This window comes from Amblyomma americanum, unplaced genomic scaffold (assembly GCF_052857255.1).
Source record: "Amblyomma americanum isolate KBUSLIRL-KWMA unplaced genomic scaffold, ASM5285725v1 scaffold_19, whole genome shotgun sequence".
Classification (NCBI taxonomy): domain Eukaryota; kingdom Metazoa; phylum Arthropoda; class Arachnida; order Ixodida; family Ixodidae; genus Amblyomma; species Amblyomma americanum.
Window position 1 is genome coordinate 250266 of NW_027526491.1, and position 19367 is coordinate 269632.

General features: G+C 43.4%; 1 protein-coding gene across 1 annotated transcript in view; it reads left to right on the forward strand.

Annotated features, from left to right (window-relative positions):
- Nucleotides 1–5036: 5036 nt before the first annotated feature.
- Nucleotides 5037–19367, forward strand: part of LOC144111964 (nose resistant to fluoxetine protein 6-like) — a 52529-nt gene continuing 38198 nt past the window's right edge. Inside the window, exons 1-7 of the mRNA XM_077645056.1 lie at nt 5037–5549; nt 13384–13595; nt 15637–15748; nt 15963–16047; nt 16137–16228; nt 17092–17271; nt 18483–18576. Of these exons, the coding sequence (XP_077501182.1) occupies nt 5261–5549; nt 13384–13595; nt 15637–15748; nt 15963–16047; nt 16137–16228; nt 17092–17271; nt 18483–18576 (1064 nt within the window). The 5' untranslated portion in view covers nt 5037–5260. The remainder of the gene's footprint in view (nt 5550–13383; nt 13596–15636; nt 15749–15962; nt 16048–16136; nt 16229–17091; nt 17272–18482; nt 18577–19367) is intronic.

Consider the following 19367-nt stretch of genomic DNA (forward strand, 5'->3'; position numbering starts at 1 on the left):
AGCAGCCACATTCATCTTCCTCGAGGTAGACGGAGGCACCCAACCAGTCGTGAAGTTACGGCCCTTAATGGTGGTGTAGCAAGACATTTATACGCAGGCCCAAAATATGGGGCTATACAAACCGGTGATGGTCACAAGGATCTTTTTCCACTCGAGCGCTTCTCATGAGTTTTTGAAGGTACGAAGAGCGCATGTGCATAATAATGTGAAAAGGCAGTTATAAATATCTGAGCCTCGCCCTATTTATTCAGTTTTTTGCTTAGTTACGCTTCCACTGCTATGAAGAAGAAATTATGAGAGAAAGTTCGTATAAAGTGCGTCCTGTTTTGCTTTCGCATCATTACACCGTTAACAAACCTTTTTCAAGGGATCATTAAATGGATGTTTTCTTTGGAGTGAAGAATTGGTAGCCTTAAGTGGCCCTTAAGAGCTCAATTTATTTCCTTCTTTCGTTGATATTTAGTTTTTCTGTGGGGAGGGGGTGAGCAACACGTGCATAGCTTCCCACAACTGAATAAAGCCTAGAGTTCACGCAAGCTCTCCGCATAACATCTCCTGGACTTGAGCACTTTTTGGGCCTTTGGAAATCAGAAGCAATCTATAGCACAACAACTGCCCGAAAGGGTATTGTTTTGAGCACAAGGCCACATGGGACTCATGCCAACGAAGTCTGTATTACGCGCCTCATGTGCACTACGCAAGTCCGTAGATCACTGTCCAGGAAAGATTCCGCGAAAAAAGTTCTTATTAAAGGCAAACTGTAATGAGAAAATATTATTTTTGTGAGGCTTTCCAGTGTATCCGAGTCAGAATAAGGCATTTTTTCACGCGACAACTTAAGTCAGTTGTCCTCAAAGTACTGCGTCCTCATTAAATGCAGAGCGCAGTCGAGAGAGATCGTATGGTCTGAACAGTAATGAGGGTCGCTGAAAAGGCTTTGAGGTGTACAGAGCTGGAGGAGCGCAAAATGCGTTTCACCGCTGCCTACCACCCGAGGTGACTGATGATGATGTCTGAGGTTTCACAGGGCACTCACTGATCGCAGCGTGCACTGCCACATAATGCCTTACAAATTTCCGCAGATTTTACTCCGTTCATTTTCTTTCAACAGACCCCAACCGAAAAGACAGAAGGCGAGTGAAACTGAATTTGTCTGATGTGGGTAGTAGCATTATGCATCCTGAGTTTTTTTTTTGAATTTCCAGCGTGTTTTTAAGGCAGGCGAATTCGGCAAAAGAAACGAATTGTGAATCTCTTCAAAAATCCTATGGTTCGTAAAACCCTGGAATGAGAAAACCTTCAGTATGAGCTGATCGCTTATCACTTTTACACATGTTCTTCAAGGGTGGCAGGAAAACAGCAATCAACTATACAAAGCCAGCGCGTTTCTTTAACTAAAAAATCCCTGACCTTGTGCTACTTGCAGAAAACCAAAAATTACAGGAACCTGAAAGCGGGCAATCGGCGCCCTACGACGATCAAATGAAGGGACATTAGTACATCAGTGGCACCTTTAGTGGGTATAAGGAACAAAAGAAAAAAATGATTATCTCGTGAACGTCATTTTCTTTCGTTGTTCACGAAGTTGAGAAAAACACAGCAAAACAAATTCAATTCAGTGCTGCTTCATTTGCTGGGATTAGGAGAATTTTGTAGCCAAAGCAAGCCGATCGCTTTTCAGTCAGCATTCTGCTATAAATTATAGGGCAAAACTCAGAATAAGCATAAAAAAGGAACTCGGGAAAACAACCTTAATTTTTCAAATTTTTCGTAGAGAACCAACAAGCTTTTGTGGCCTATGGATTGCGTGCTTGCTTCGCAACATAAAAGTGCTGGGTTCCGTTCCCAGCAGCTTTGGAGGAAATTTTATTTTTCTTTTATACCACGGTTACGTCATGTGGGATTTTTGGGACCACTGCTGCTGGTCAACGCCGACGTTGGGTTTCATTGCCGATGAGTCATTAATGATTTCGCATTAAAGAGGTGTTCACATAGGCCGAACTCAAACGCATAATAAACATACAAAACGCAGACAAACCATTCATGCATGCAAGAAAACCTTTGAAAATAACAATATACCGTGCAGAAGAGAGCAAACAGAGACAAAAATGGAGCGCAAAAATGTGCGTAAAGAATACGCTTGGTGAAACGAAACCCCTCAGAGAAAAAATGATTAATCACATACGTTTGACGTGCAGCGAATAAAGATCAGCTACTACAACTAGACATTAATTACGATAGAAACCATCGTGAGGCGAACGTTGAATAAAAATAAAACGGTGACTGGTAACCTACGGTGCTGTATATCGTACACAAGAGCTCGAAAGTGCTTTCGTATTTCTGTAGACAATAAAAAATAAATGGCCACATAAAGTAGTATGTGAGGATGAGAAAATAACTGCAAACTTTTCAGTTTACCGACAAGTTGTGCGCATTTTTTAGCAATGCTAAAGACGCCCCAGAAGCATTAGGCTATGGAAAAAATTAGTCGAATATCTGTAACTCGAACTAGAATTCTTTAGCATTACGCGTAGTTCGAGTTAGAAGGAGCCTCTTTAATGCAGTTGATGTTGACGTGACCAAGTCTTCAGTTCTGTACAAACCGGGTTTTTGGAGTAAAAAGAATCGTAGTAGACTAGAATTACCTGCACGATCTCGACTTTTCAGTGGCAGTTGGAGGGCAGAAATACGAATATATCGTTATATTGTTTCTAAATATTACTAAGGCGGAAAGCTGGTGGCATTTTTTATGCGAATTCCTTAAAATTCTATCCACTGTGGGAATGCCAGGAATAGGAGGTTTTTTGCTTGGCTTGACTAATGTTATCCCCAAACATACTGACTACGAATGCATACTTGTGAAGTTTTGCAAAAAATAAGATTTAAATGAACCATATGCAATCCACAACCGGTACGGTTAACTTAAGTGGCACTTGTCGAAATATTTTGCGCTTTAGACAGTGCCTCCGAGATTCCTACAACCAATCTGCAAAAACAGTAAAAAAATTCGCACCCCTAAAGGTGTAACGCTAATGCAAGCACTCTTTCCACACCGTTATTTTTACTTGTCTTTTTATAAAGGGTGCGCTGAGCACGTCAGCACCTTTAATACACCCATAAACCCTTCAAAAGTGCACGGGTAGAAGGGTGTTGCAGCTCCTTCGAGTGCAAGGGTGCGTAAGGGTGTTCTTTGACTTGTTGAACAAAGTTGCAGTAGTTGAATCAAGCGTGCTTCTAAATTATCTGAGCTATTTGAGCTTTCCCTTAAGTGACGGCTGCAGCCTTTATGCGAGCAGCTATAACTGCGATTTGCACCCCCGTAATATGATATTTAACGAAATTATTTCAGCTGAAGATCTAAGCATTATTGATTCCAAATAGTTGCTTGCTGAAATGGCATATTAAACTTGGAGAAAGGATGCGCGTCATGGCACGAAAGTATTGAGCCTTTTGTGTTAAGCTCTGTCACCTCAGTGCAGCTTCGTATAAATCAATCCAGTTATGCTTACACCTGTTTATATTCCTTCGGCTAAAATACGTGGCACATCATACTATCGTGTAACTGTGCGAACGGGTTTGCTGAAGGCGAGCATCTTTTGGCAAGCTCTATTGTTATTTTTTCGAATATATTCAGAAAAAAAACGCCGTGACCATGATGCACACTTCACAAATGTTACTCCACAGCAAACAAGCTTAGAAACACCGTGAAACACACATCTCGGAATTATGTTTATAGTTGGGGATGCCGTGACTGTAGTGCAAAGTTAGACACGCCGTCAGCAGCTTTTCGCATAAGGATTGGCTAGCTTTCTTCGAAGAGTGCACCGAAAAATAAAATGTCAGTCTTTTGAAGCAATGAAAATCTATGAAACTAAAGCAGTCGAAAAAAAGGGTGCAACTGTAACGATCCCACCTTACTATGGGTGTGATAAGCCTAAGTTTTACCCTTTTGGGAGGGTGCAAGGGTGCGAATTATAGACACAAAACACAACCCTTAAATGAGCAATTTTTTTACAGTGATATATAGCGGTCACAGTAGCAGACTGTTCTGTTTTAAATTCACAAAGGACTTTGTACCCTTCCTTCGCATTTCAATGCACAGGTTTGCGCTGAACAAACCCAGCTTACTGCGTAAATGGCTCCAAACCATGGGGCAAACGTCCTTCAGGCTCAGTAGGCACCAGTCACTTTTCTCCGCAAACTTCGAGTAAAGTGACTTCGGATGCTTCGGATCTCGAATGAACTGCGTGGGTAGCTGGGTGCATAAAACATCAATGAAAACGAAACTGAACAACCACGAAACCCAATCAATTGAACAGACATCAAGCCACCAGATGTCACTCTGAAATCACGTCTTCCCAGCATACCTTGGGCGTCCTTGGCGGATTAAGTGCAGAACGGCTAGCATTCCCTCTAGATAGTATTTAGAAACTCTATGCTTATCGTAATTGCACAAGAGGCAAAAATTTAACGCCGAAAGGTTACATACTAGGTTAGCAGGATGTTGCGTAGTCGCCACTGCACTGAAGGTGTGTCATACGAGGAAAGACAAAAACAAAGAAGCCGTTAGGATGACAGGATGAGCAAATTATTTAAAATGCCAAGACTGCGCGAGCCGTCATAATGTAAGCTTTCCGCAAAACAGCCATGAGAAAAATCCCCGCAGCAGTCAGACAGCCTGCAGGCAGTATGTTTCACGCATACGCGTTGAAACAATGCCTGTAGGATGTCGAGATACGACTACTCAGCCAAAACGACTTGGCAGCGGCGAAAACAAAGAAACATAAAAAAGAAACACAACGCTTTGAATGCTCCAAACATGCCAACGCCACACGCCATCGGAAGGTCCCTGCCAAGAAAGAAGGCGAGGGCGAAGAGCCGATCACACTTGCGCTCTTTCCGTCTTTCTACGGGAGAGGCCCTTTTTGGAACGGCGTGCCGTACGCGCGTCATGAGTGCGCGCTTTATAAAAGGGGTGAATGGCGAGTGGCTGCCTTTCGCACGCGTGCGCCTGATCTCTTCAGACACTACTACTGGGACTCCCATGCAGATGCGCTCTTTGGAAATTCCCTTCTCTCGTGCTCCCATTTAGGAAGGGCTTCAGGCGTTAGCGATCGAGCTGGCAGTTTTCTGAATTTTAGTTTAGCGGAGGACAACTTTGTAAGACATGCATCAGCCTAATTAAGTATCTGCAAGCAGCCTTCGTGTCATTTTGCTAACTTGCACCCCTTCAAATGTTTTAGGAGGTTTTCGCAACATCATGAGTGTGCAAAAAGTGGTTCTAATCGTGGTGACGGTGCTTCTTTGCGGGTGCCTCCCGTGTTGCCTCGGTGGCAGTGGGTCTGACGGGGATTCCTCGGCATCAATGACGGAGCAGCAAAACGTGAGCTATGTAAGCAAGCTCAAAGAATGGATCGCCAGTGCCATGAATCGGGCGTCCCCGTCATTGACGAGGAAGCTCCTGGAAGCCGAAGTGTCGGCCGACTGCAGCGTCGGTCTTCTCACGCTGGTGCGCGGAGTCCGGAACTTGGAGCCGTGGGCGCTGCGATGTGAGTTACGCTCGGAGCAGATCATGAAGTTCAAGTGCCTTGTCGCATGCGGTCGCGTGAAGTGCGATGTTCACTCAGCGATTAACCTCACCTGTAATACAGTGCTCATTCTTTCCCTCGCGGAGTGCAAATGCGAACCTGAAGTGCGCATGCCCAAAGCCACAATTAGCATTGGGCATACGCACTCTGCTCAGTGATTTCATTAGGAATCAAACGTTATATGGCTTGCGAAACTCGTTTTGAAATAACTAATCCCTTCCTGAATATTAGCAATTGTTCAGCACCAGTACCAGTCTAACCTACATAAAGCGATATTTCGTAGTTTTAGGGGAAGAGACTTGGAAAAGTTCCAGTTCATAATGATAACATCTAGGTTGAATTAGAGGCTGGAAGGGCAGAACGCAAATAGTAGTCGAGAAATACTTTCACAGCCCTAAATAAAAAACGGGTACATCTTGCAAGGAGGCAAAGTACCTGCGTGAAAATACTATGCAGAGTAGCTAAACTTCGGACCAGGGTCGGAACGTAAATATTTTTCTCTCCCTCTCTCTTGCTCTCTCGCCGCCTGGGCAGAAAAGAAATGGCAGCAAACAAACACGTTATTAAACGACGCGTTCTGTTCACGTTCGTGCTTACTGAAAATATTTACTTGCATACGCTTTTTTAGTGAGTGTTCGCAATGCCCGGCATTGAAAAGCGCATGCTGAACATTTTGCGCCAATATTTATGTGTCCGTTTTGGTTCCTGAAGGACACGGACGCTTTCGTAGGTCATCGGTTCTGACTAATTATTTTTTAGTTATAAAGTAATTGTACTATTAATTTTTCATTAAAAACTATAAATACAGAAACATTCCCCTATGCTACTAGGTTTAGGTGACTATTGCCTACCTCTATACGCGTGTTATAACATTACAAGCCTCTCATTTTCTTTCTGTCTGCTCAATAGCTTAAAGAGGGCCACAGCTCTGAGAGCTTGATACCATAGGCAGCATACGAATGATCACGATCAGCTTCTGCTCTCACCGTTTGATGACATTCCACATGACACTCGCGGTAATGTATTAGCAAGTACTACGTCCGCCGCTATACAGGAGGGTGGTGCTAATGAACACTCTCAAGGTAACGTTACACCGAACATTAATACTCCGAAAGCAAAAGACGCGACAGCCAGCGCCATGGCTCAGTTGCTAGTCCACTGGACTCGAAATTCAAATGTCGTGGGCTAGGCGGCATGTGGTAGTTCTTTTCTGCTTTGTCATCAATTATGTTTCAGTCATCAAGTACTTATATTATTCATTTCAAATGAAAAAAATATATAAAGACAGAAAGATACATTCGTCTACTCTACTTGGTTCCGGTGACTGTTTTCTTTCTCGCCTCATGAGTAAAAAAGTGCAAAATTTCGCCTGTTTGGAACAGCGCAATGTAACAGGACACAAAAGACTGGAACGAAAGTCTCGTCAGGTAATCCAGACGGCTGTATATGCAAGCGGCTTAATAAAACACGCCTTCCTGTATAAACCAAATATTTAAGAACGTGAACCTCATGCTTTTAAATGTAGCCTGAGCACTTAATCGACAAAAATGAGAAACATCGGTGCTATATCTACCAACGCCTCTGTTCTGGGTAGATATGGTAGAAAGCTATACCGGGAAATTTTTTTTAGAAGACGCAAAATTTTTATAAACACAGTTTTTTTAGGTTAAGAGAAGCTTTTTGTGTCATAGTAATAAAAGTGTAGGCGGACGTCAAATAACGGGTGAATCTTGTTAACTACTAAAGTGATTAACTAAATTCTAATACTTAAATATTTAACTATTACCGATAGGCACCTCGTGACGATTAGAGATTTGTATATGGTCGTTAGTAATAGCCAAATCAGTTTTTTAAATTTCGTAACCGCAATTGCCCTCACCGCCGTGGCTCAATCAATTTTAATTTCGCTATTTCGACTAGTTACGTTCTCTGGAGGGGTTGCGTTGCCTGCATACTCTCCGAGAGCGCAGGCAATTTGGTAAAATCTAGCCAAAATTTCTTCAGTGACAAAGGCGAGGGTGCTCACGTTTTCGAAATTCTAAAAATTGATATCGCTATTACTAACGGACGGCTACAACTCTCTAAATGCAACCAGGTGCCCATCGCTAATAGTTTAAATGTTTACTCCTAAAATTTAGGTAATCATTCACTAGTTGGCATGATTCAGCTGTTTTCTGACGTCCGCCAACACTGGTATTACTATGCCGCAAAAAGCCTTCATTTTCCACAAAAACCCTAATTTTTAAAACAGAAACTTATAAAAAAAAAAACACCCGGTATAGAAAACAGCTGAGCAGGCGACCGAGCATAAATAAGTGATCCGCATCAACAACGCTCTGAATACGACCTCTGGTTGGCCGCGCTTTTCTGTATGTGCTTGGTCCGTAATTAGCCACATACTTTCCTGCTTTCCTGTCCCTTCAATTGCTATCCATTAGTGTAGCGCTTCGACGTGGGCTAGCAGCAAGCAATCTAAACAGCAAAAAGGCTTCTGAACGCTTCCCAAGTTCCTCTTTGGCTGCGTTTGTAAACACGGATGCAGCGAGATTATTGAACAGCGTTAGGAAGCCAAGATGCGCAGATTTGGCAAGCCCAATGTTCCGCAAGCTGTTTCGTTATCAATTTAATCGGATGTGTTCTCGTTGCTAGCTGCCTTCTGGACAGTCCAGGAGGAAATGATTTGGATTTATCGGTGTTTTTTTCTGTACCTACCTAAGTAGTGCTTTCTTTGCTTCTTTTTTGTTTTACGGTGGAAAGTGATGTTTACAACTGGTGAATTATAAAAAGGGTGTCCATTGCTTTGAATCTCAACATATCTGACATGTTTTGACTCGTTAACTTTATCTTCATTTATTTCCTTCCTTTGCGGTATAAGCTTGTCGCTAGCCGAGAAAGACCACATGGACTTCAGCAGGAACTCTAAATATATATCTGCGCTTCAGCGACAAAGGACAAAAGAGAAGCAACAGAACGGAGGCACCTCGTCTAAATTTAATGAATAAACTTAGTCTAGCTGAGGCTGCGAGGGGTGCAGTGGCACCGGACCGACCTCTCGCGTAGGACCACAATTTATGAAATGTCATCCCCTCATGGCGTACCGTTTTTCGGCTTAGCGCCGCTTAACAGTACCCTGCGGAGTGAGCAAACACAGGGTGTATGCAGCTTCGAGCAGGTAAAAAGTAAAAGGGCGTGCCTGGAAAAACCCAGAAACAAGCAGGAAGCCGGCTGGGGTTACATAGGAAATGATCGAGATGACGCCAAATTCATTGAATAAGACAGAAAACGTCACTAATGGAAGCTTACTCTGAAAAATCGCTACAGGAGTGTTTCATGTGCCGCGAAGAGGTATGAAGGCTGTAAAAGAAGTGAAAATGAATGCAAAAGCGGGGAAAAAAAACACGCATGAGTAAAAACCATCTTTACGGAGCAATTAGGGTGGAAACCAGGAAGTACAGTTTCACCGTAGAGCTTGTAGTTCCTGGCATGAAAAAGCAAGATTTCTAGCTAAACCTGAGTAATGAGCAAAACGGGGAAGTATGGGCCTTTTTTATTCTTAGAAGCAATCACGAGTGCTTTAGAACCGCTTCTATCTCCGTTTCTTCTAAAGAATATACCTTTTTGGTTGGCCCCCTCCAGTAAAAAGCCTCACTCGTCAGTCTACCTTTTCTAGATTATTATCTTAGGAACCTTTTTACCGTTTTGCGTACGTAAAATTTTCCCCTTGTTCTCACATTGTTGTTGTTATTGGCGATACATGAAATGGCGGTAGTAATGCTGTTAGTGTATGCTTTTGCGTTGCTTATCCAGGCTTGTAGGTTCATTCTGCTAATTTTTTATCTTCGTTTCTGTCCCCTCACACAAACCAAGTTTTCATTTGTTTCCTTATTGCTTGTTTTGTTTTGAACATGATTTCCATTTGTTAAATCCGGCTTATACAAACTAGTCTTGGTTGATATTTTTCATATTTAGATGTTGCGTACCTTCACTGTTCCTGTGGTTGCTGTTCTGTGCATTGTTGATATGATTCAAACGATTTCACAGCGATGTTTTAATAGAAGCAATAATATTTTTATTCTCCCTGTCATGTGCAATGCAACGCAAGTAGGCCACTTAACGGCTATAGTTAGTTTGCAAGATCGTACCTGAAATACAGAGCGATCCGCATTCATATGAACAAGAAAAAAAATTAAAGGTAATAGAGATAAACTTCATAACTTGATAAAAAAGAACTAAAACTAAACCTAACAATGCAGTAAATTACTCTAAACCTTGACGGAAACTTTACCATTAAATCTTCAATAATTCAATTCGTCAGATTGCCTTTAGAAATCGCAGATAAGTTCCCATCAAGCAATCTGTTAAAAATATCCAGAACATAAGCCCAACGAATAACAATCTAAGAAAATTGTTTTCAAAGCTCCCAAGTGGTGACCTTTTCATCAACGAAAATTTGAAGCTTGGGAGTCCTAGTTCCAGGAATATATTTGCATCTGGCAATAAACAGGAACGCATAAACGAATAAAACTTCCATTAAGCACAGCCAATGATGGTGAATGGCTCCCCTATTCCAAGAAGCCATTGGACTTTCGCTCCCGCCATTGCTGTCGCCACCAAGCCTCAACGGTGCGCAAGGTCAGGGTTGGTCAGCACGACCTCCCGCTGCTCTTGCTTCGGGTTCCTGATTGCGTCTATTCTTGAATTGTTTTTGGAGATTCACACCACGTGTTGAAGGTTTCCCTTTTGTCTTTTCGTTACAAAATTGACATTCGGCTTTATAGACGATTGGGAATATTTTATTAGGAATTCTAGGGCTATAGAACTATATAATTAATCGGAAGAATTAGAGACAACATTTTAAAGAATTTTTTTTTTATATTTATGTCCACTCTGCATCTTTAACTATCCGAAAAGAAGCCAAATAGAATATTGGCATTTATTAATTTTTGTATTTAAATGTTTCTTCAGTTCTTTCTTTTTATTTATTTATTATACGCCTACATCTACTTGAGACAGAATTGGAACAGTGAATTAGAAGAAAATTAGCACGGTAGTAAAATCTCTCCAGTTGACAATTCATATAGCCTTCGTACAAAGCGGACGGGATGTATTATAAGTCCTGGGGTGCTGTCCTTAAAAAAGGGGGAATCATGTGGGCCGGCGCCACACGGCGATATGCAAAAATTCAGGGGCCACTTTGTTGACCTAAAGTTCGTTGAGGCGAAAGCCTTTAGCGTGGTATTGCTGCTTGTGTCACTGATGTGTGGTTAAGATGTTGATTAAGTACACAATTGTGTTTGAGTCTTAAATTCTGGAGACACTGCAGGGCGTTTGGGAGGCATCCGTCTGATTCGACGCCTTTCAGCAAACTCTCCCCAGCGTCCTAGACAAGAAGTACATATAAATTGTCAGGAAGTAGCGTAGTCGTTCGCACGGTCGGCTGCTGAACGGAAGGATGGTGGTTCGAATCCCATCCTGCACAAAGTTTTTTTTTCATATCGAGTTGCTGAAGAGCGTAACGAAAGGACTCACCGACGTACACGGTCGTGAGCAATAGCCATTAAACGCTGTCGCCTTAAAAGCGTTGTAGAACAAGAAAGCGCGTTAATGCCGCAGTAGCGCTTTCTTCTCCAATGTCTTTAGTGGTAGTATCGATGGCGCCGAAGAATGGCGGCGGCTTCGTTATGCTAAGTGATTCCTCGCCATTTTTGTGAAGTTTGCGCAGTCTTGAAAGGAATGGTACAAGAAAATTATTTCCAGCGCCGTGGAGGAACCGTCGCCGAGGTGCTGTAAGAACCGTGCCACGACAGTGTGATCAGATATAGTCGGCGTCATGAATTTTTGCCGTAGACATGACAGAAAGCAGTTTACCAATAAGTGGCCGCACAGGTCGAAGGGGAATAGCCGGCCTTGAAGAATAAAGGCACGCAGATTTTACGTACAAAGGCGTCATGCGACGAGTTGTCTTCAAACGAGACATTTCGCAATGAACGCACAGCTGCCACTGCTGTCAAAGGTATCCTCAAGTCTGTGTTGGGCGTGGCTGCATACACCTCGTAAATGATGCTCTCTGTGCGATCCCTTTCCGATGCTGTCACTCTGGAGACCATGGCTTTTCCCAGCTCCGCGAAATTAGGCAGAAATGGCAGCGAGACTTCATGAAACACGCGCGGCTCATGTTTGAACTCGTCGGGTTCAGTGTCTCCTTTTATAAGGAAAAAACGTGTCTCTTAACAGTTGCACGGAGGCCATGACATCCTCGGCCAGAAACTGTGCACTGTGCAGAAAGACAGCGTTTATGCACACTATGTTTTGTAGGCTTGCTTGAAAACGATGACACGTTGAGTTGCCTCATAACGGCCAAATGCCCTAAGGCAGTCACGTAGGCGCCGCCAGAGAAGTAATCGGGGGTGATTCAACATGGCTGCGTGTTCTCAGCGTCCACATCACTGGAGAAGTATCCGTCTTTCTTTGAAATTGTTCGCGTTCATATAGCTACGGGTTGGGCAGGTTCAGAGCGACTTCCTCCTGCATTTCCACGTGACAAGTAGCGTCAACTACAAGAAATTTAGAGATGAAAACCCAGAAACATAGAGCATAGAAGAACACCTTCAGCGCCTCATAATTTGATAAATACATATAATATGCTAACAAACTAACATCAGACGTCATATTTCCATCATTTTTGCAGGCAAGAGGGAAAACCCATTCCCCTTCGTCACAATAGCACTACGTGGTCGGTTACTTGGGGCGGTAATTCAAGACCAACGACGCACGCTGCTTTGTTGTGGAAAGTTCTTGAAACTCTCGGTTGCATTACATTTATCTAGCGCAAGTGGACTCTCGGAATTGTCTGGAAGTACATAATGGTGCAATGGTAGAAACTAATTCCGCTTTTGAAGGCGGCAAAAGTATAAAATCTTTACAGTCGGAGTACGAATGAGTATACCGTTTACCAAACTGCGTTGTCACCCCAAGGCTAACCTTGGCCACATCCTGCATAAGTGCCCTCAGGACATTCCGCCGGAGAGCCTCCAGCTGTCGAACTCTGATCAGTGGCAAGCCACGTTGCGTGGCTCCGACATGGATGTCCAACTCCACGTCTTGAGCAGAACCATAGAGGTGATTATACAAAATTTTAGCGCCAGGACGTACTACACACATGAATGAAGAGAACAAAGCCCCCGTGTTGCCTTCTTTTTTAGGTTTAGTATCTTGGTGCTAAAATCCTTTCATAATTTCTGACAACAAATTATCCCAACAGCGAAATATTTTAAAGCTACATACATGACCTAAATCCAAGGGTCAAGGCCTCCTGACGAGGCTGCATCCTCACAGGCTCCCACCACACTTTCGACAAAGGATAAACGTTTACCCTCTCTCTCTTTCGGAATTTGAAGGCTTTCGCGGATTGCGTGCCTTTCTTGGGCAAAAAACGCAATTTTAACAAACAATACAGTGAAACGGCACTGATAAAACTAATCGTCATTTGGCGATCACCCCTTCTAAAGGCATAATGGCGTATGAGATATTACAGTTCCTGTCTCAGGCCAGTAAAATTTGGTAAAGGAATCATTTGGCACCACTCAAAAAACAGTATTTATTATGCTCTGCGGTAGCTTCATTCCTTGGTGTCAGCAAAACTAGAGAAAATTACAACTTTGCTATTGTCAGGTAAAGCAGTAAAGCCATAGTTTACACCAAAGGCGTCTTGTTTATATCTCTTCCATGTATTCGGCAGCGGGACCAAAGAAAACGATTTTGCACCCGGTCTGAGAAATGCTTCTTTTTCACGCAGTGATAGACGCCACCGCAAAGTACCCTAGCGGAGCTTTGGCGACCACGCGGGTGGACCTAGGTGCCTTCGATGAATGCGTGCAGACCGTTGTGCGCAATGAATACGGTCACGAGACAGCCCGGGCCCAGTACTGCAACGTGGTTGCATATGGCGGAAACAAAACCGACCTGGATGACCTCATCGCCGCAGCTATGTCTATTACACATCCACGGGTGAGAATCACGCCTGCTCGCTTGTTGAGTATTGCTTAGAGGTTTCTTAGGTTACTGTACCTAATGCTCATAATTACCGGACACAAAAAAGTTAAATATTTAATACATTAGAGAAGGCATAAGAGAAGTCTGAGGCAAAATCCTCAGAACTGCACAGACACGATGTGTTTGGCACTGCATTCATTTTTTATTGTTTCACAGAGAAAAATGAGTCTCGAGCAGTAAACTAGAATAACTACATACGTCTGAAATATGCCCTTGAAGATCACCTCAGCGAGGGGTACCAACAGTTCCTTACTTTCTAGCTGTATTGTGGAGGCAAAACGTTCTCTGGACAACAATTAGTATAATGCTGCAACAATCTTACAGCGTAACACCTTAGAAGCACGCTGGATTTATGCGACGTTTTGAATCTATGCGTCTGATAGCACCTCCTATAGATAGAATTCTACTGGTACATTTCGACAGCCCGCATGTTCCCCCAGCTGCGCCTCGTCGTAACAAAAACCTGACGCATTAAAAATCAGAATGTGGCGACAATGCTGTTAGATAATGCTGGCCATTCAGTATAGTTCTAACGAAATCGAACGCTGTTTACATGTAAACAAACAGGAACAATTATTTCGTATAATATTCTGCATCACATTTATTTATTTCGCCGAAAGCACTCATCTATTGCATCAAGACCTATACCCATAAATGCTGTTCTAGGAACGAGAAAAACAGGACGGCTGTAAAACCTTCCCGTTATAAGCTGCAGTTTGCTGCGACCAGTTGTCGGCATGGTAGTGCTAATACCGTAAAACATCGTTAACAAATATTTCCTTCTTGTTTACGAATTCTGGCATAATTTGGTCGTGCAGGGCCCTAAGAGTAAGCACACACACGTCCACGAATTCTTCCGTACAATGCAGTCTGCAGAATAGACAACAGCGCGGTAAATTCTGTACACGCCGCACCATAACGCTTGCCTGCCTGCTAGCCCATGCGTTTTTGTCCGCATCTATTTACCATGCGTCTTCCCCACTCTCCGTGTCGTCAAAGTGCTGCGTGCGAGGTGCCTACCCTGTCCTTCCCCCTAGAGTCAACAACGTGCTGATTCTGATGTGGACTGGCTGTCTTAGGCCTGCAGGGCTGCGAAAACGTGCTTTGCACTATAAGGGTGGCATGAGAACGAACCTCAGTTAAATCACGCCCTCAAATAACTTTCAATCGAAAAAAAAAACAGAGGGACCTTGAGCTCGGGACTAACTTCGACTTCCCACTAACATCTCCTGAGGAAGAAGGCATGGTCTTATTAACCGCTACGTAATAATTAGGTTGTGATATAAAATATATTGGAGTCCTGATTACCAACGTGCTCTCAGTACATATATTGCCGCCAGGCAAGCGATTAGTTTTGACGTGTGTAAATATTGTGCTGCGTAAAGAAGTTCAGTTGAAACAAACTTTCGCAAAATAATTGAAGCGAACAATTAAACGCTCAAAGCGCGCTTTCGTCGGCACAACTGATTAAAATCAGTCGTTTGAAGATAGGAAATAACACAAGTCAAGAAAACAATAAACTGTTCTCATACTCATATGAGCTACATTTTTCTTCCGAGTCAAACGAAATATAGGAAGCCTGATGCTTGCTAGTAATATTCTACCGGACCGTACAGACTACTCAGGCAACACGGCGAGCTCAAGGCGTTCGATTTATCAAATATAATAATCGAACCACCATTAGAGATTTAGAGAGCTATTTTGTTTCTTTTTGCATGATTACTAAGAAAAGGCTGCGCTTATTCAAGAAAGCCGTTTTGCAGCGCACTAGGCAGATACAGCACGGCGCTCCTAATATTGTTGTCGTCGAGAACGGTCAATGTCGACAATTCATCGGCATCGACATTGCATGCCGCACAGCCAAGTGGTTTTAGGTAGAACCATCTGGCAGCCTGCAGTTTTAGTCTCAACGGGCGCCGTAGCGAGAAACTATAGACAGAAAGATTTGGCAAGCGAAAGCTCGGGGTGCCTACGACAGGTATTTTTCTCTGTGCAGGTAGCCAAATTTCGAGGGCATATCTATGAGCAGAGGATCCCAATCATGCGATTAGGAATTTGCGTGCTCGACGTCTGCAATCAAGATGAACTGCAGCTGATGGCGAAAGCAGGTATGTATCTGCAGCACTGAACCCATGCGAGGCTCGCAGAAAAAATTCCCCGCTCCCGTGGGACAATCAGCCGTTACCATTCCTTCCGGCGAAAACATCTCATTTAGTTGCTGTGGCTAAGGACACCACGATTCGCGAACGTAAAGAACACTCAAGCGCCCAGCTTTCTGATCAAGTTCTGCATTTGTTAGGCGTATTGCATTTGTTCTTTCAGTGCTTCCAAAGGTTCTTGACGTTACCATCACTGACTGCGTGACAGCATTGGCTCCAGATATGACAAGAACTCAGGTTATTATTTTGTAAGTATGTGCAGTTATGTGTAGCACCGCACTTTATCCGAGGTGTTCTGCGAAGAGGAGAAAGATATTTACTGCTCCTTTCTTTTCAGAGCATTTCTAGGCACTCTAGTCCTGCTCATCGTGCTTGGAACTGCCGTTGATGTGTACTGCTCACGAAGAAAGCAGAAAGGTGAAAACAAAGGTAAAAACGTTTGAATATTTACGCACGTCACCGATTCCAACTTAGATAAAACCGAATGACAAATGCCACTATGACATTACTAATAGTAGAGCAAGTGTTACGATTGACAAAAGAAATAACTCCAGAGGACTGAGAACATGAGCGCCGAATTCTTCAACCTGCATACGCTCGCCGTTTCGAGCTGATCTTCGCGTTTGAGACAATTTCTGCAATGCACCTTTCCTCGAGTCCCCTTTAATTGCCTAGTCTATCAGGGCTCGATTGCTAATCGTTAAACAGATATTGCGGCCTCTTCAAAATTGTCTCCCTTTATTCATGTCTTGATATTTCAGTATTGAAGATTACTCAAGAATTGTTTTTCACAACGTTCCGAAATATTTTTGTTTTAACTAAAACCGGATTTCACATTTCACAGGTCAATTTAGAAAATTTCTCCAAGGCTTAATAGCGAAATGACGACTAAAGTATCGCATAATTGTTATATTCCCCCCCCCCCCAAAAAAAAAAAAATACAGAAAGCATCAAGTTGTGAGACAAGCCTCGGATTTTGTGCCATTGAGAACCACGTGCATGCCCACGGAACTCGCTTACGGGCGAAAAAGTTGCATTAAAGCAGATGCGAATTAATCATAGTGCGAAAGCACACGTCCACGCATTCATGGACGTGCAAATAGGAAAGGAAGACCTGCCGTATATACTCCCTTATACGACTATCCCTTTTCGCGTTGCCGTGGAGCTTAATTCCTTAAAAACCAGTTCACGAAGCCAAACTTTTTTCCAAGGCAGTTCAGTAATGATCTTTACACGAAATAGGAACTTCTTTGTATTCGGTCTCCTTTACTTCTCGCTCATTTTCATTTCAGGTGTTCTTTTATCGGTTCTGACATCATTCTCTGTGGTGTCAAATACGCGCATGATGCTTCAAATCACGACCAACAAGAGCTCTGACGCCTACAGCATGAGGTTCCTGCATGGCATCCGGTTCTTCAGCATTGTCTATATCCTTGTTGGACACAGCTACGGTGCCCCTTCGGACATTTGGGGTACGTAAGCCTTTGGCCTCTAAAAGAAACCATTGCAAGTTCTTGATAAAATAACAGCACATATATACTCTATCATTGTCGCAACAGGTGTCGGTTTGTCATTTGTAATGTAGTTGCCAACGAAAAGGCACCCTCGACAGCATAAAAGGGGCTTATGTCCAGGGCTCATTCGTATCATTATTTCATCTGACGGGATGTATTTTTGTATTTTGTAAGCTGTTTATGACGGCCACTGTCCTTAATCGTGTTGGGGTAGCTTAAGAAGCTAACGTTTCAAGTGTTTCTGAATATAGCAGTCCAGTTACCAGAGCGTAGTGTAAGCGAAGCGCGCCGGTTAGCAACGCACTTTTCCTACGGCGCTTCATTGCAGAAAGACAAGCATGTTCAGCGGTTATTGGCCAATTATGTGCCACAAAAATACCGCGGGAACGCTGCATAATAAGCGTAAGAATTAGTTTCGACTAGTCTGTTATAATGAACGTGAACCGAAATATCAGCAAGTGGTCATTTTTTTTTCTTTCCTTCTCCATCGAAATGTGGCCACAGGAATAATAAAGTACGGTGTTTCTAGCCTTGTGCTCATTGGAACATAAAATGTCAAAAGCTATTCATTTGCCTTGATGCCGCAGGAACCTCAGCCACGTGAACATACATGAAATTTTGATTATGACATGAAATTGCGCTATCCTCATGCATAAAAGCTGTGGTGCGAGCGCTGTTTATGACGAAGCTTCCTCGAAGTGAGAAGTTTAAAAAATTTTGTCTGTCAATATACAGCTAATATGCCCCATGAAAAGTGACGACATTTGCACCGCCCTAACAAGGTATAAATGAAATATGCCTCGAGCGAATTGGTTTTGCAATCGGCAACTATCTTTCGGTACAACCGTGTGTAATAAAGAACGCAAAAAATGCTTTTTTCAGGCATATGCCGCGGTAGTAGTGAATTTGGCTGTGAGGCTCGGATTGTACGGGGGCGACGTTCAACACGAGCCGCGGCTGCCGCCTTTCGATGCAGCCGCAACCCAAAAACACCCGCGTGATGTGCAATGGCAGCGTGCGTTAAAGAATGCCGCAGTCGCACATTTGCCGCGGTCGCGCATTTCACTGTATTTTTATTTGCCCCACAGCTCCGCACAGCTTGCATACTGCGCGCGCAGAGCAATGAGAAAACCTTCAGCTTTACTCATACTTGCTGTTTTCCTCTCCAGCCAACATGGTGAACGCCATAGTATATGCCGACAACTGGGCGAACATATTCACAACTGTGGGATATATGAGCGTCGACTGTTTTTTCTTCTTGAAGTGCGTATTGCACGGCGCTTCAGGAAAGCCCTCAGCGGCAGATGCGGGCGGTGGTCGCATCACATCCTCCTCTTGTCTTCCTGCATCATCTACTGCTTCTTCTCCCAACCCTTTAACACTGCAGCCAACTGCAATAACTAAGAATCTGGCTAGTCCAATTTCTCCGTTCCTTGGTTAGCCGAATTTCTCGTCAACTCTCCCACGGGTTCTCAACGACACTAGGAGGTGCGGATAAGCTTGAGCCAGACGTAGGATATTCGCATGACCGCACTCCCTCGGCGTCGCAGGTCAAAGGCAAGGTTGCAAGTCAGGAGCGTGATGAAAGTTGTGCAAGTCAGCGTTTTTGATTAACTGGCTGAAACATGGTAACTAGCGCTAAAATCTAGTGTGTATCCCGACGGCGTCTTTTTATTATTCCTTATTTATTTCAGCACTACTTACTGTGTTTCAGTCAGTTAATGAAAAGAACCAACTAGCCCACAGATCTTTAATCACGCTCCTATTGGGCCCTGTTCTTTTCCAGTAACTCTAGCGTGTGTCCCGTCGGTGTCTTTTCGTTGTCCGTTGTGTATTTTAGCGCTAGTTGTCATTTTTCAGGCAGTTGCAAGTCCAGTCACGTCCATAAGCAAAGCCAAGCATGCGAGTGATTGAGATACATCCTGCACTAAAGTTTAAACACGATGCCATTTCACAGTGTCATATTGTTAGAAGATGGATTCGCAACACCTTGATAGTCGTGATAACAGGCATGTTCCAGGAGGAACGCTGCCCCATTAGGGCTGCAAGACGGT